The sequence below is a fragment of the Lissotriton vulgaris genome, chromosome 9 (assembly GCF_964263255.1).
Source record: "Lissotriton vulgaris chromosome 9, aLisVul1.2, whole genome shotgun sequence".
In the NCBI taxonomy this organism is placed as follows: Eukaryota; Metazoa; Chordata; class Amphibia; order Caudata; family Salamandridae; genus Lissotriton; species Lissotriton vulgaris.
Window position 1 is genome coordinate 693,364,239 of NC_141697.1, and position 12,755 is coordinate 693,376,993.

Genomic DNA, 12,755 nt, shown 5'->3' on the forward strand with positions numbered 1-12,755 from the left:
CCTGTAGCTCCCTGGCACTCTGTTTCAATGGACTTTATAGTGGAGTTACCCAAAACACAGAGAGGCAATAACACTCTTCTTGTTGTTGTAGACATGTTCACCAAGACAGCTCATTTCATCCCTTTAAAGGGTCTGCCCACTTCCTCTGTTCTGGCAGGTGTATTCCTGCAGAATATAGTCAGACTCCATGGTTTGCCCTCTATTCTGATAACAGATAGAGGCTCACAGTTTATATCCAAATTCTGGAAACAATTGTGTACCTCTTTAAAGATGGAAGTGCGTCTATCGTCTAGCTACCATCCCCAGATGGATGGACAAACAGAGTGAGTAAATCAATGTTTAGAACAATTTGAGGTGCCAACTTCTGCAGGACCAGAGGGAGTGGGATGAGTTGATTTGGTTGGCAGAATTGTCATACAATAACAGTCATCATTTTTCCACTCTATTTTCTCCTTTCTAGGCTTCTCATGGTTTCCATCCGAAAGTCTTACCCTTTCCTCCTTTGAGACCTTGTGCCATCCCTCCTGTACAAGATATAGTTTTGCATTTGCAGATTGTACATTCTAATATCCACGACAATCTGGACCAAGCTAAGATACAGTACAAAAAGACAGCCGATACACATAGACATGCAGAACCCAAGTACCAATTACATGATAAGGTATGGTTGTCTACCAGGCATTTGGCGTTGAAAGGTGCATGTAAATTTAAACACAAATATATAGGTCCTTTTTCTGTTGTCCAAGTCATCAATCCGGTAGCCATGAAATTGGGATTACCACCTTCTATGAGAGTACACCCTGTTTTTCATGTTTCTTTATTGAAACCGGTATTGCCTGATACTTGCCTGCCAACTATTCCTCTTTCTATACCCTCGGTGGTAGATGATGGTGATGAATACGAGGTGGGTGCTATTATTGATTCCAGACGCGTGCGTCGCCGACTGCAGTATCTGATACACTGGAAAGGTTTTGGGATAGAAGAGAGATCATGGGAACCTGCCAGCCACATACACGCTCCGCGTTTATTGAGAGCGTTTCACAGAAAATACCCTAATAAACCGAAACCGGTGGGGGGCGTAGTGGGAGGGGTATTCTGTCATGCTTGCCGAGTCCAGGGAAATAATGCGTGGTTGGCAATGGTTGGCAAGGAGGAAAATGCGGACCTTGAAGCATGCGCAGTAGCCGCGCATGCGCAAGTGATTAGCGTTGAAGCCTTAAGCCCGCCCCAAACTCACAGGAAACGCTTCGCATTTAGCCAGTGAGAGTCCCATTTCGTTCCGGGTCTTGTTGTGGCGTCCGAGGAGCTAGGTGTTCGTGTTGGCGTTTCTGGGCCGTTAGGCTGTTGGATTGCTCATTTCGGGAGTTCGTAAGTTGAGGAGCGGCTTGCTTCTCATGCATGATTGCATACTTGATTGTTGCGTTTATCGTGTTAACTTGGATGTTGGCCGTGGATTTGAACGGTGATCCTCGTAATTGAAAGGTCGTTTCTAGGAGCTTGTTCCTTTATTAAGTGCCACCTGTTTGGGTGATGGAATAGGAATTCTTTACCTAAGCTTGCCATTAGGTTGGAGTATTTTGTTTAAGTGTTTCCACGTCATTGAATTGGTGAGTGTCCCTTCATTCAGAGATACGAATAGAGTAGGACTTATGTATACCATTCCCGAGGTTCTTTTCCTTTACAGATACAGTGACCAGTAGCTACTATTTATACTTTCATCATTCCAGTTCATTTCCTACGTTTCCTAGGTTATAGGCATTCTCCACTTCTCACAAGGTACAGACATTGGTGGGCAGTAATTTCCATATTGTAGGAACACATAGGGAGGGGATAGTGTGCACTAATTCTTCTTGTATATATTGCAGTGCTCATACCAGAAGAGAAACCTCATCTGAAGCAGAGGAGGAGTGTGGAGCGCCATCCTTTCTTTTCCTTTATTACCCTTGTTTTGTTCCCCTGTGTTCCCCTTGGTTACCTGCTGGGTGTTGGTGTCTCTTCCTGACATCCAGGGGGGTGACGAGGGGGAGACAGGGTGTTAAGCATCGTGGATCCAGGGTACTTCCGAGACAACAAGGTGCGTGCATTACAATAAGCCGGGAATCTTGTGCGATTGCGAGACCCACGATGCTCTGGTGTTCTCTTCCTCTTGGCAGCGTGACTGATGCTCACTGGAGAGCCCTGGTCACCTTCCGCAGGAGAAGCTGTTCTTGAGGACCTCTGAGATGTGGGCCCATGACTCAAAGACGGAGCCGGCCGACTCGACGTCTCGGTGTGCTGCGCCACCACTGGCTGAGGCTGCGCCGAGGAATGGTGAACTTGTGGAAACTGCACTGGAGTCCCATGCCTCGACGTTGAACGCAGGTGAGGTGACGTCGACGAAGACCTCCTCGACGCCGAGCTCCGACGGAGGATGCTTGGATGCTGAATGCCCTCGACTGGACTGCGATGGATGCCTCGACGTCCAGCGTCAATGTCCTGTCGACGACGGTGAATGCCTCGACGTCGAACGTCGATGGTGAGACGCCGACGGAGGGTGCCTCGGCGTCGAGCGTCGATGATGGGATGCCGACGGAGGGTGCCTCGATGTCGAACGCCGATGACTAGGCGTCGATGGAGGCATCAAGGTCGAAGACTGGACCTGAGGCTTCGACGACGGAGGTCTCAACGTCGAGCTGCTATGCTCCAACTTCGACCTCTCTCTCGCCGCTGCACGTCGCCCGGTTGACAGCAGCGAAGGTACCTTGACTCTCGACGCTGAAGTCTTCACTGTCGAGGGGAGTTGACTCGTCGTCGTCGGTGGAATCTTCTACGCCAATCCTGACGCCGAAGGAGAGCAGGTTGGGACCTCTTTCGATGTCGACCGTGTCCTCCGCTTTTTCTGTCTTTTTGGAGAGCTACCTCTCTCAGAAAGTCCATAAATTCTGTTTCTTTCTCTGTCCTTGAGAGTTCTTCTTGTCAAGGACTTGCAGAGATAACAAGTTTCTGCAGAATGAGAGTCAGGAAGACAGAGGATACACACAGGATGTGTATCAGTCCTAGCCTTCTTCCCACAGGAAGGGCAGGAGTCAAAAAGCGAAGGCATTTTGGCAGACAAATTAACCTTTTTTGAGCTAAAAAATGTAGCACTATCTAAGGCAAAAAACCGTTGAGTGAGTATACAATTTGAAGAAAATCACCAAGTATTTTTGACAGAAAGTAAAAAAAAAAGGTGGGAGCTGTTAAACCAGGGTCTTAACTGTCACCCCTGAGGCATGATGGGAAGCCTGGGGCCATGGCTGCCTTAAAGGCACAGTGCCAGTTTTCTAGCTGAAAATGCTTTCAGTCTCTGTGTTATTACTTTTCAATGCAGCTTATGGCTGACAATGTCTTTTATGAGCAATTTTCAGGATTTATGAGTGTTTTTACTCATTAAAACACAAAGTTCAAGGACTATTTGACCTAATGTGTTTTTTGTTTCCTTCCTAATTTCTGTGCATATACAAGTGTTTACATGTCTAGCCTTGGTTTTGGGGCTGCATTGGTGTGAGAAAAATTATATATGTGTGTGTGTACATATATTTGGAGCGAGATATATGTGTTTTTTACATATATATTTTTATATTGTTTCCGGGGTCCCGCACATGGGCGGGAATATTCAGTGCTTATGACTATTGATGAGGATCCCCTGGAAGAGAATTACAACGTATACCATTTCAGGTAAGGGTGGTGTATTTAATCCAGGTACTACACTACAAATCACGAAACAAGATTTTAATGGTGTAAACATGTTTCTTAATCCAGTGCTCATGATAGTGTCAGGCAAGATGTCTCACACAAGAAACATGAATGAGGTGCCCTAAAAACATAGAAATGTCACTCAAATGCACACTGGAAACTTGGCTGTTAAGCCAACTACATCCCATTCTGCTGAGGTGAGCTGGATAATCCCATTACACTAAACATCTTGCCTAAGGAGCGTGCTCTCTGTTTTTCATTTCTGGTTTCTGACCCTCCCATTGCACTTTATGTACTAATCCCCATATTGTCCCTGTGTTTATTTGGGGTGTGTGGTAGTGTCTTTTTTCTACCAAATAAGCATCAAGGCACATTCAGAAGACTCACGCTTGGAGGAAGTTGAACCATAGCGTTTACTCTCTCCATGGTCTTCTAGGATTTCTAAAACACTAGAATGCATCGTACAAATACTGACCATGTTGGGTGTGGACAAGGGGAACAGTATCCTCTGTGCAAGGGGAATCCTTTGACTCATACTTACGGTTACAGCTAAAGTAAATTGTGATGTTTATAATACTTTCATTGGCTTCATCCCAAATATTTTCTGGGAGAAAAATTGAATTACTCCTGAGGCCGGGCTTACATCCCCCACCTGCAAAAAAAAGTAACATTGTGGGGAGCTGCGGCTGATGACTAATAGGTCAAGGGAGCCACAGGTTGAAAAAGTTTGGGAACCACTGATCCAAGCTCAAAAATGTCTGCAGTTGTATTTGCAAGCAGCAGTGAAGCAAGTTGAAGGCACATGGACAATGAGGAACATACTGAGTACCAACATCCATGAGACAGATGTGTTAACACTTTGGACATATGCACATTCAGAACGGACATTGGATTCTTATTTTGTGTCAATACAAGTAACCATAAATTTGAAACTTTGGCTTTTACACATTCAATTGCAACAATTTGTTAGATCTACAAATAATCATTCTACTCCTGGAAGGGGCTGTAGGTTATGTGGTTATGAATTTGAGTCCTTGAGACACATCATTTGCCCTTGTCCAAAACCGTTAAACTACAAAAGAAGTACCGAGACCTAATTTCTTAGAAGCAAAAGTTAGAACAGTCAAGGAGGCAACCAGGGCCTGCTATTCCCTGCAAACCAATTCTTTTATCAAGAAAGGCATGAAATGTCTGGATTTAGCTCTTAAGATGATCCGTGTATCGAATAACGAATGATGATCATGAACTAATTAAGTCATGATGATGATTTTTAAAACACTTTGTTTTGACTCACAGGTCTCATTTTATTGTATATAAATATTTTAATTGCTGCTTAAAATCACAATCCTTTTTACTGTAACTAATTTGTTTAAATACAATAGAATATACTCTACACACACAAGAATAACTTGGCCTCCTGCTCCCTGATGGCCTGTGCCTGCATCTGGGCATATGAAAAGCAGGCTGCAGCATCTTAGCCAGATCAAGACACCAAGTTCAGATGTGAGGATCCAGGAGAACATCAGCTTGCAGAACTTTCAGCGAGGGCTTGAGCCTTGAAACCTTCGAAGTCGCCGCTGTTAAAGTCGAGAAAATGTTTTACCAGTGGAGCACCTAAGAGAGCTTTATAATTTGAAATACACACATTTATCACCGCACTATTACTCTTTCTGAGTGGCAAAACTTAAATTACATACAGTAATTACAAACCTCGTGGTATCATAAATTTCAGCGGAGGTGTTACAGCATCGTAATGAGGGATTTAGGGCCTTATTTAGAGTTTAGGGGGCGAGTGATGTGATGGATATCCTGTCTACCTTATTACAAGTACATCAGAATATAATGCACTTGTAATAAGGCACACTGTCAAGCTTTTGATGGTAACCCCTCAGCCAGACTCTAAATCAGGCCCTTAGTGTTGAGAATGTTACTGTTGTTCTTGTGAGGACCTCTGCTGCAAACATATTTTTGAATGGGAACCTCAATATACATCTGTTAAATGATATTTTAAATTATGATATAAACATCATGATCGAAAAGCTATTTCCCTCATTACTGAGACTGCGCTGCTGTCATCTTTCTCTATCCCACTTCAGCCTTTAATTTCCTTCTCTAGTCTTTTCATTCAATTTCTTCAAGGAGTATCCTACTACATTGTCAAGATTCTTTTTTCTACATGATTATATCATGTAATTTTCTCAAAATCAGTAAATAGATTTTTTGAAGGACCATCCTTCTGATGTTTTACATACCCTCCTCACATCGCCGCTCTCCTCGTCGCTTGCCTTTATCACCTCGGTGCTTCACCTGAAGAAGAGCACGTGCAGCATGAATGCTCCTCTGAAGATATTCAATATAGCACAGGACTCGTAGAAGAATCTCTTTCTGCCTCAAAGAAAACATATCAGGAAAACACATTATGCTTTTGCACAGCAGGTATACAATCTTTAGCTAAAGTTGGAGGGTTTCACACAATAGACAACTTTATTATGGATATCATACAGTACACAAAAGTCACTCAACACTGGTTCTCCACAATGAGTATCTATTTAAATTCATAGGCTATGAATACATGCTTTGTGCGAGGGCACGTTTTCAAAGGAAAAAAGCAAAAAGCATTCCATTTAGATGATGAAATGCTTTCTAAAGGAAACTTTTTATTTTTTAATATTTAATGAAGTGCATTACAGCAAGCAAAAAACACACAAATGAAATTAAAGAAATGGTTAAAAATATATCGACCAACATTATTGGCCAAACCACCTCTATTTAAAAGTGACAGAGTAAAACAAAGCAATTTCAAAATGCATAGTACGCATTTAAAGCTATTTATTTTTGCAATAGCATGGGATACTATACATCTAGCTGCATTTAAGGGTACAACGCAACTTAAGTCTTTATATACCTACAAAGCATGTTCCTAGTGTACTAAAACAAAGCAGATATCTGCCAGAAATTCAAGGGTAAATTCAATCCAGATCAAAAGTATGAATGAGCAGTCAATCTTCTTTTGCATGCCAAGATCCCTTATAGGAAGTGTGAATAGTGATCATAGGTCATGCATTAAAAATAGGGAACACAATGTAATAACCATAGACAATCAATATTGCTCACTTATGGCCCTGCTATGTGCAAATACACCTTGACCCTTCTTCAGGGGGACCAGTCCAGCCTGAACTTCCAGGTCAGGTCTCAGGTCCTCAATGCAATCACAAGCAACCCAAGAATGGTTTCTCTTCAGTCTGGTGTAGCTTAGTTCCAATGAAACAGTGAGTACAGGACCCTCTGCAACATGCCTTTGCACTATTGAGTCCATGCAGCAGAGCTGAGTTAAGGTGTGCCTGTTCTTTCAGGTTGCTCCCTTTCAAATGTAGCTAGGAGGCACTCTAGTGAACAGAACAGTTGATGTCGACATTCTTCTTGTAGAATGAGAAGGTACATTTCCCTTTAAAGGACAGTCAGCGTTTATTATGCCAGTACACTATGGCTGCAGTCACCCATTAAGCTATACTTTGGTTCAATAGAGATTGTCCTCATCTGAGAGGAACATAAGCTATAAGAAACTGATGAGACTTTCTGAAGGAATTTGTATTGTCGAAAAAGAATCTCAGACATCTTCTCACATCCAGGGCATGAAGTGTTCTTTGTGCTGCATTAGCAGGAATCTTGAAAAATGTTTTAGGAACTATTGGTTCATTTAAATTAAAGTATGTCTGCGCTTGGGGGATAAAATGAGGTTTTGTCCTTAATAGGACTTATGTCACTGCTGAGATACTGTAATGAGGCTAGGATGAATGGTGAGCAACACTAACTGCACCGTTAGGATACTGTATACTTCTGAGGTTCGAATACTAACAGATTTACACGTTATGTATTCAGACTCCATCACTTACACACTTATACTTTCCCCTAACAATAGATAGAATAATTACTTGGTGACATGTCAGGTTTGATGGAGAGCCTGGTGGGGAGAGGCTATATACTATGCAATCGTTTGTTTTTCTTTTTTTCTTCTTACCTTCTTTTTTGGCATGAGCTCAGGGGAGATTCAAAGCCTCGACTATAGCACTCTAGACATATCTCAAGAATTAACTCCAAATGCTCACTTGTTTACTGGAAAGACTTACTGCTGTGACGAGTCAAGATGCTGGACACCTCAGTGGTGGAAAGGTCCTAAAAGTTCATTTAACAAATTCTTTTATGAGTATATTGGACAAAAGGGATGATTCACTGTTTTTCTACAGAAAGAAATTGCCTGTAAAAGGTCCTTGACAGATGCATGGCTAAGACCTAAACATGAAACATCATCTAGTAAGCGAGGCAAGAATTGATGCAGAGGAAAAGAAAATGGATGAAGGCCTTGCTGGTTGCACCATACACAGAAGTTCTTCCATTTTGATCTTTAAGTTTTATTAGTAGTCATTTATTTAGCTTTGAACAATATTTGTTTACAGTCATTAGGAATGTGTTAGACTCATTGTTTTCAAGAGCCAAGGTGGCAGGCAAGATCCGATCTTCGTTGCAAGACAGACGGTTCAGGAGAGAAAGAAGTGGAACTAGATGCTGTTCTGAGCAGAGACGAAGCTCTCTGAACCAATACTGCGTCAGCCACCTAGGGGTGATCGTTATTGGGTAGCAAGGTTCACTCTTCATTTTGTTTGAATACACTTGGCATTAGGAAATTGGGGGAAAAGCATAGGCAAAGGTTTCTGACCATGCCGTCGACAATGCATTCCCCCACGACCCCAGTAGCGCATACCTGCTAGCATAATATCAGCATTTTCAGTAGTAGCAGTGAGATTTGTTCTGTTTCAGCAGAGAAAGATTTTAGTCAATTGAATTTGTTTTACATGCCGTAAGTCATTCTTTTGAAGTCCTGATACGAGAGCTGGCCCAAGTATTCTTCACTCATGGGAGATTCTATGTCAGGACCGGAGGCTTCGGATTAGGCTTTTTCTTTCCACACTTTATTCTCCAGCAGCCATCAGTAGTTACAAAGAACACACCAGAAACCACATTTCCCAAGATGCTCTGGGAAATGACAAAAGAAAACTTTAGCAACAATGTCCAATCACAAAGCAGGGGCCTCAATTGACTTCCCCCGAGGATACTCTACCATCTTTCTTTGCTGCTCCACCAGCATCAAGGTAAGTGCCTAGTTTTTCTCTGTTTGCATTTGCTGTGGTAACGGTGAAAAGTGTTTTAATTACTGTTTTTTCTCACTCACAAGTATGTACAAGTATACGCGCTTGAATATTAATACCTTTGTAATGTGACACGCTTTATGGTTTGTTAGTGGACGCAGGAACGTAGTTTGTTTCCCTTGTGGCTGCTCTCTCTCTGTGACTGGCTCTCCCCACGGGACAGCCCTCCGGCCGCTAGTGAATCAAGCTTTTTCTAATCTTCGCGCTCACCACCCCAACCAATCCCCCCACCCATCAGCGGCCGGCGAGTCGTTCTGACGCTTGACAGACGCAGAGAGACTTGCACTGCTGTTAATCTGTACTGCTTCAGGCGGGGAAAGATAATTGGTTTATTTTGTCAGCGCTTTATTAATTGTTTTATAAAACCTACGCGAGAGCCCTGCCTAGAGCTTGACACCCATGAAACGGGTAGGACTACCTCTTTACACGATATGGGACCAGCTCAGGCAAATTACAAACTCTCATTATCAGAAGGGAGCAGTGGTCCCAGGCATCAGGCCATACATATTAACACCCTAAGGGTCTATAATTCAGTACAGGGTAACCCCCCTTTACTAAACCCTATCCACCCATATTCCTTCAACCTTAACCCCTTCCACGCTGATGACGAGCTGGGCTCGTCATGGCGTAGCCTCCTCGCACGCTGATGACGAGCCCAGCTCGTCACGCAAAGTGCGATTTAGAAAATCTCAGCGAGCGAGCGGAATTCCGCTCGCACGCATGAGGTTAAGGAACTATGGAAGATTTCGAGGATTATTATGAGGAGGAAGAAGAAGAGGTTACTTACCTACCCATAGATGACCATTTCGGCCACGCTATGGACATCTCCATCCTCAAGGCGGTCTTCTCAGGTGGTAGTGTCCATGGAGAGGAAATTAAATCAGCTTCAGGCCCATTGCCAACAACCCCTCATTCTGAGGGAAGCCCTATCTGGGGCTTATGACCCCGCCCCTCTAAGGCAGCCTTCTACTGCCGCCAAACAAACGTAAGTGTGTCGAACACACTGGGGTAGACACGACGCGTTCGCCATCTTAAAGAAAGCGTTTATGCACGCCCAATCTCCCTTAACCACAAATTCCCCCTCAGAGGACATGGCAGGACCCTCGATATACCCCACCTATGAGGGATCCGGATGAGTCCCCTCGGACAGGGATAGCGATTCAGGTAGGCCATGGCGCCCGGCAAAGGCAGCTCAAACTCTAGAACCCGATGCAGGGAGTGATATGCTGAACCCGGATGACCTTCTACACCCAAGGTCAGTGTAATGGACTCAGACACTAAGGTAGCCATATATGGCTGCCAGGCTTCGAAAACCTCCCGACAAAGAGGTAAGAAGCTGCCCTGAGCAAAATGCCCGCGACCGGCCCTGGAGGGAAAAGTCTTCCCAATGCCGGAAGTGAACCCAGGGATGGCGACCTTTCAGGCCAAATTTATCCGTGACCCAAAGAAAAGCATAGACTGTTCCTGGAGGGCAAGCCAGGACAAACTCCTGGACATGGCGGGTCCCCTGGCGAAGAGTCTAGATATGGCGGAGGACGCTAAGTCCACGGGCACACCCCATTCCTCAGAGGCCCTCTCTAGCGGGGCGCAGAAGGCTGTCATTTTTCTAGAAAATGCAAATACAGCAATTTTCTACGGAAAAACGCAGGTTGTTGTTGATCAAAATAGATCCTAAATTTGGGGAGCTGGCCACCTCTGAAGCTGGACCGGTGGCGGAGGGTAATCTCTTTGGGGGACCCCCTTTGTAAAGGAATTAGGTACATTTGTCATTACATTCAACTCTCTAGGCAAAGCCCAAACATCATTTAAGCACATCTTCACCCAGCGTGCTATCAGCGCAGTCGGTCGTGGCAGGGGGCGCTCCCTACAATCAAGCCTCCTAAAAGTCCGCTGAGCCACACAGAGGACAATGGCAGGACCCTAACAAGTTTGGGAACTTCTACTTTACCACACCCACGCTGTAGAGGCGGTACAGGAAGAGGAAAGCGTTCCTACAGTAATCAGCATGGTGAAAGTTCAGAACTCGGGGGAGATACAAATGGGGGCAGACTTTAAGTTTTTGTCCACAATTGGGCCTCTCCAACATCGGACCCTTAGTCTTACATACAGTGCAAGACTTCCAGATGGAGTTTTTCGACTATCCACATCAATTGGTTTGTCCAAAACCACTTTCATTTTCAGAGGGAACAGATGGAGTTATTAGACAGGGAAGTTTCAGACCTCCTAAGGAAAAGGGCCCTCCACCCACAGGTAATCCTCAGCAATATTTTCCTGGTGGAGAAGCGGGACGGGGCTATCGCCTAGTGATAAACCTGAAGGAGTTCAACGAGTGGCTCACCTAACGCCACTTCAAAATGGAAGTTATCCACCTCCTCTGGGACCTTCTACAGAACCAAGACTGGATGGTCCGCCTGGATCAATTCATCTTTAATCGATCACAAAGTGTATCATAAAAGCACACAAATAACAACAATATATTTTAAAATCCTGAAGTATAAAAGTGCAGTCACAATTTAACATACAGCAGGATTTGATTTTCTTCTTCTGGTTAAAACAGCCCTGTAATTGCAAATACAAAAACCCTGGTCTACAATGCTTGAAATTTAAAGATTTCATTAAAAGTAGAATAAAAGATCTCCTCAGATAGGAGTCAAATTTTCAAAAAAATTAAATGTGAATCGTTGATTGCTTAGACATTATCACAGGGACAAAATAGTAGTTCCCTTAACCAGTTGTTGACACTTGGAAAAGATGTCAGGTGATGAAATATATATATAGTCTAAATCACGTTAAATCTGTCTTGAGCTTTTAAGACATTAAAAAGATTGGTTGTGTATAACAGAAGGTTTGACCAATTCCCTAGATAATCTCAGTTCCTCCAAGAGGTTTAAACACTCTGTTTTAAGGGCTTTCCTCATAATATTATTCAAAGTCTGGGGCTAATCATAGAATTCCGGGTGGCTAATATCCGCCATACGGTTCTTAATAAAATTTAGCCATGGATTTTTTAATGCAGACTCAGAGTCGCAGCAGGCCTTTACTAATGCACGGTTAAATTCCATGTGATCTGAAGTCCAGATCTTGTGCCAAAGTACGACTGGCAGTATTATCTTTATCAAATCTGTTATGTAGAAGGCACCCAATTCAGAATGCAAAAACCACAGTTGATGGACAGAATGCAGAACAATGTCATACATTCACCCCAGGACAGAGATCTGGGTCCAAATCCATCTTTTTTTTTGCACTCCACACCACCCCAGTTCAGACAAGGCCATATGCAAATCAGTCTGACCCTGTGCCTCATGGGAACAGTCCAGCCCGAACTGCCAATCCATGCCTTCCCTGGACCGGAAACAAGCTTCCGAGGACCGGTTTCTGGCATCGCAGCCGTCTTCAGCCCGGCTTGCTAGAATCCAGTGGTGTGGAGAGCATGGGACTCACGTCTGAGCATACCCATCCAACTCGGGGTGACAAATGCAAAAACCACAGTTGATGGACAGAATGCAGAACAATGTCATACATTCACCCCAGTACAGAGATCTGGGCCCAAATCCATCGGTTTTTTGCACTCCACACCACCCCAGTTCAGACAAGGCCATATGCAAATCAGTCTGACCCTGTGCCTCATGGGAACAGTCCAGCCCGAACTGCCAAGCTCTGCCTTCCCTGGACCGGAAACAAGCTTCGGAGGACCGATTTCTGGCATTTCAGCCGTCTTCAGCCCGGCTTGCTTGAATCCAGTGGTGTGGAGAGCATGGGATCACGTCTGAGCATACCCATGCCACTCGGGGTGACAAATGCAAAAACCACAGTTGATGGACAGAATGCAGAACAATG

The 12,755-nt window shown here is 44.1% G+C and overlaps 1 protein-coding gene across 1 annotated transcript in view; it reads right to left on the reverse strand.

The window, feature by feature from the left end:
• Positions 1 to 12,755, reverse strand: part of MEIOSIN (meiosis initiator) — a 2,303,138-nt gene that overhangs the window by 2,038,305 nt on the left and 252,078 nt on the right. Inside the window, exon 3 of the mRNA XM_086938419.1 lies at positions 5,967 to 6,099. Coding sequence (XP_086794545.1) covers positions 5,967 to 6,099 — 133 coding nt within the window. The remainder of the gene's footprint in view (positions 1 to 5,966; positions 6,100 to 12,755) is intronic.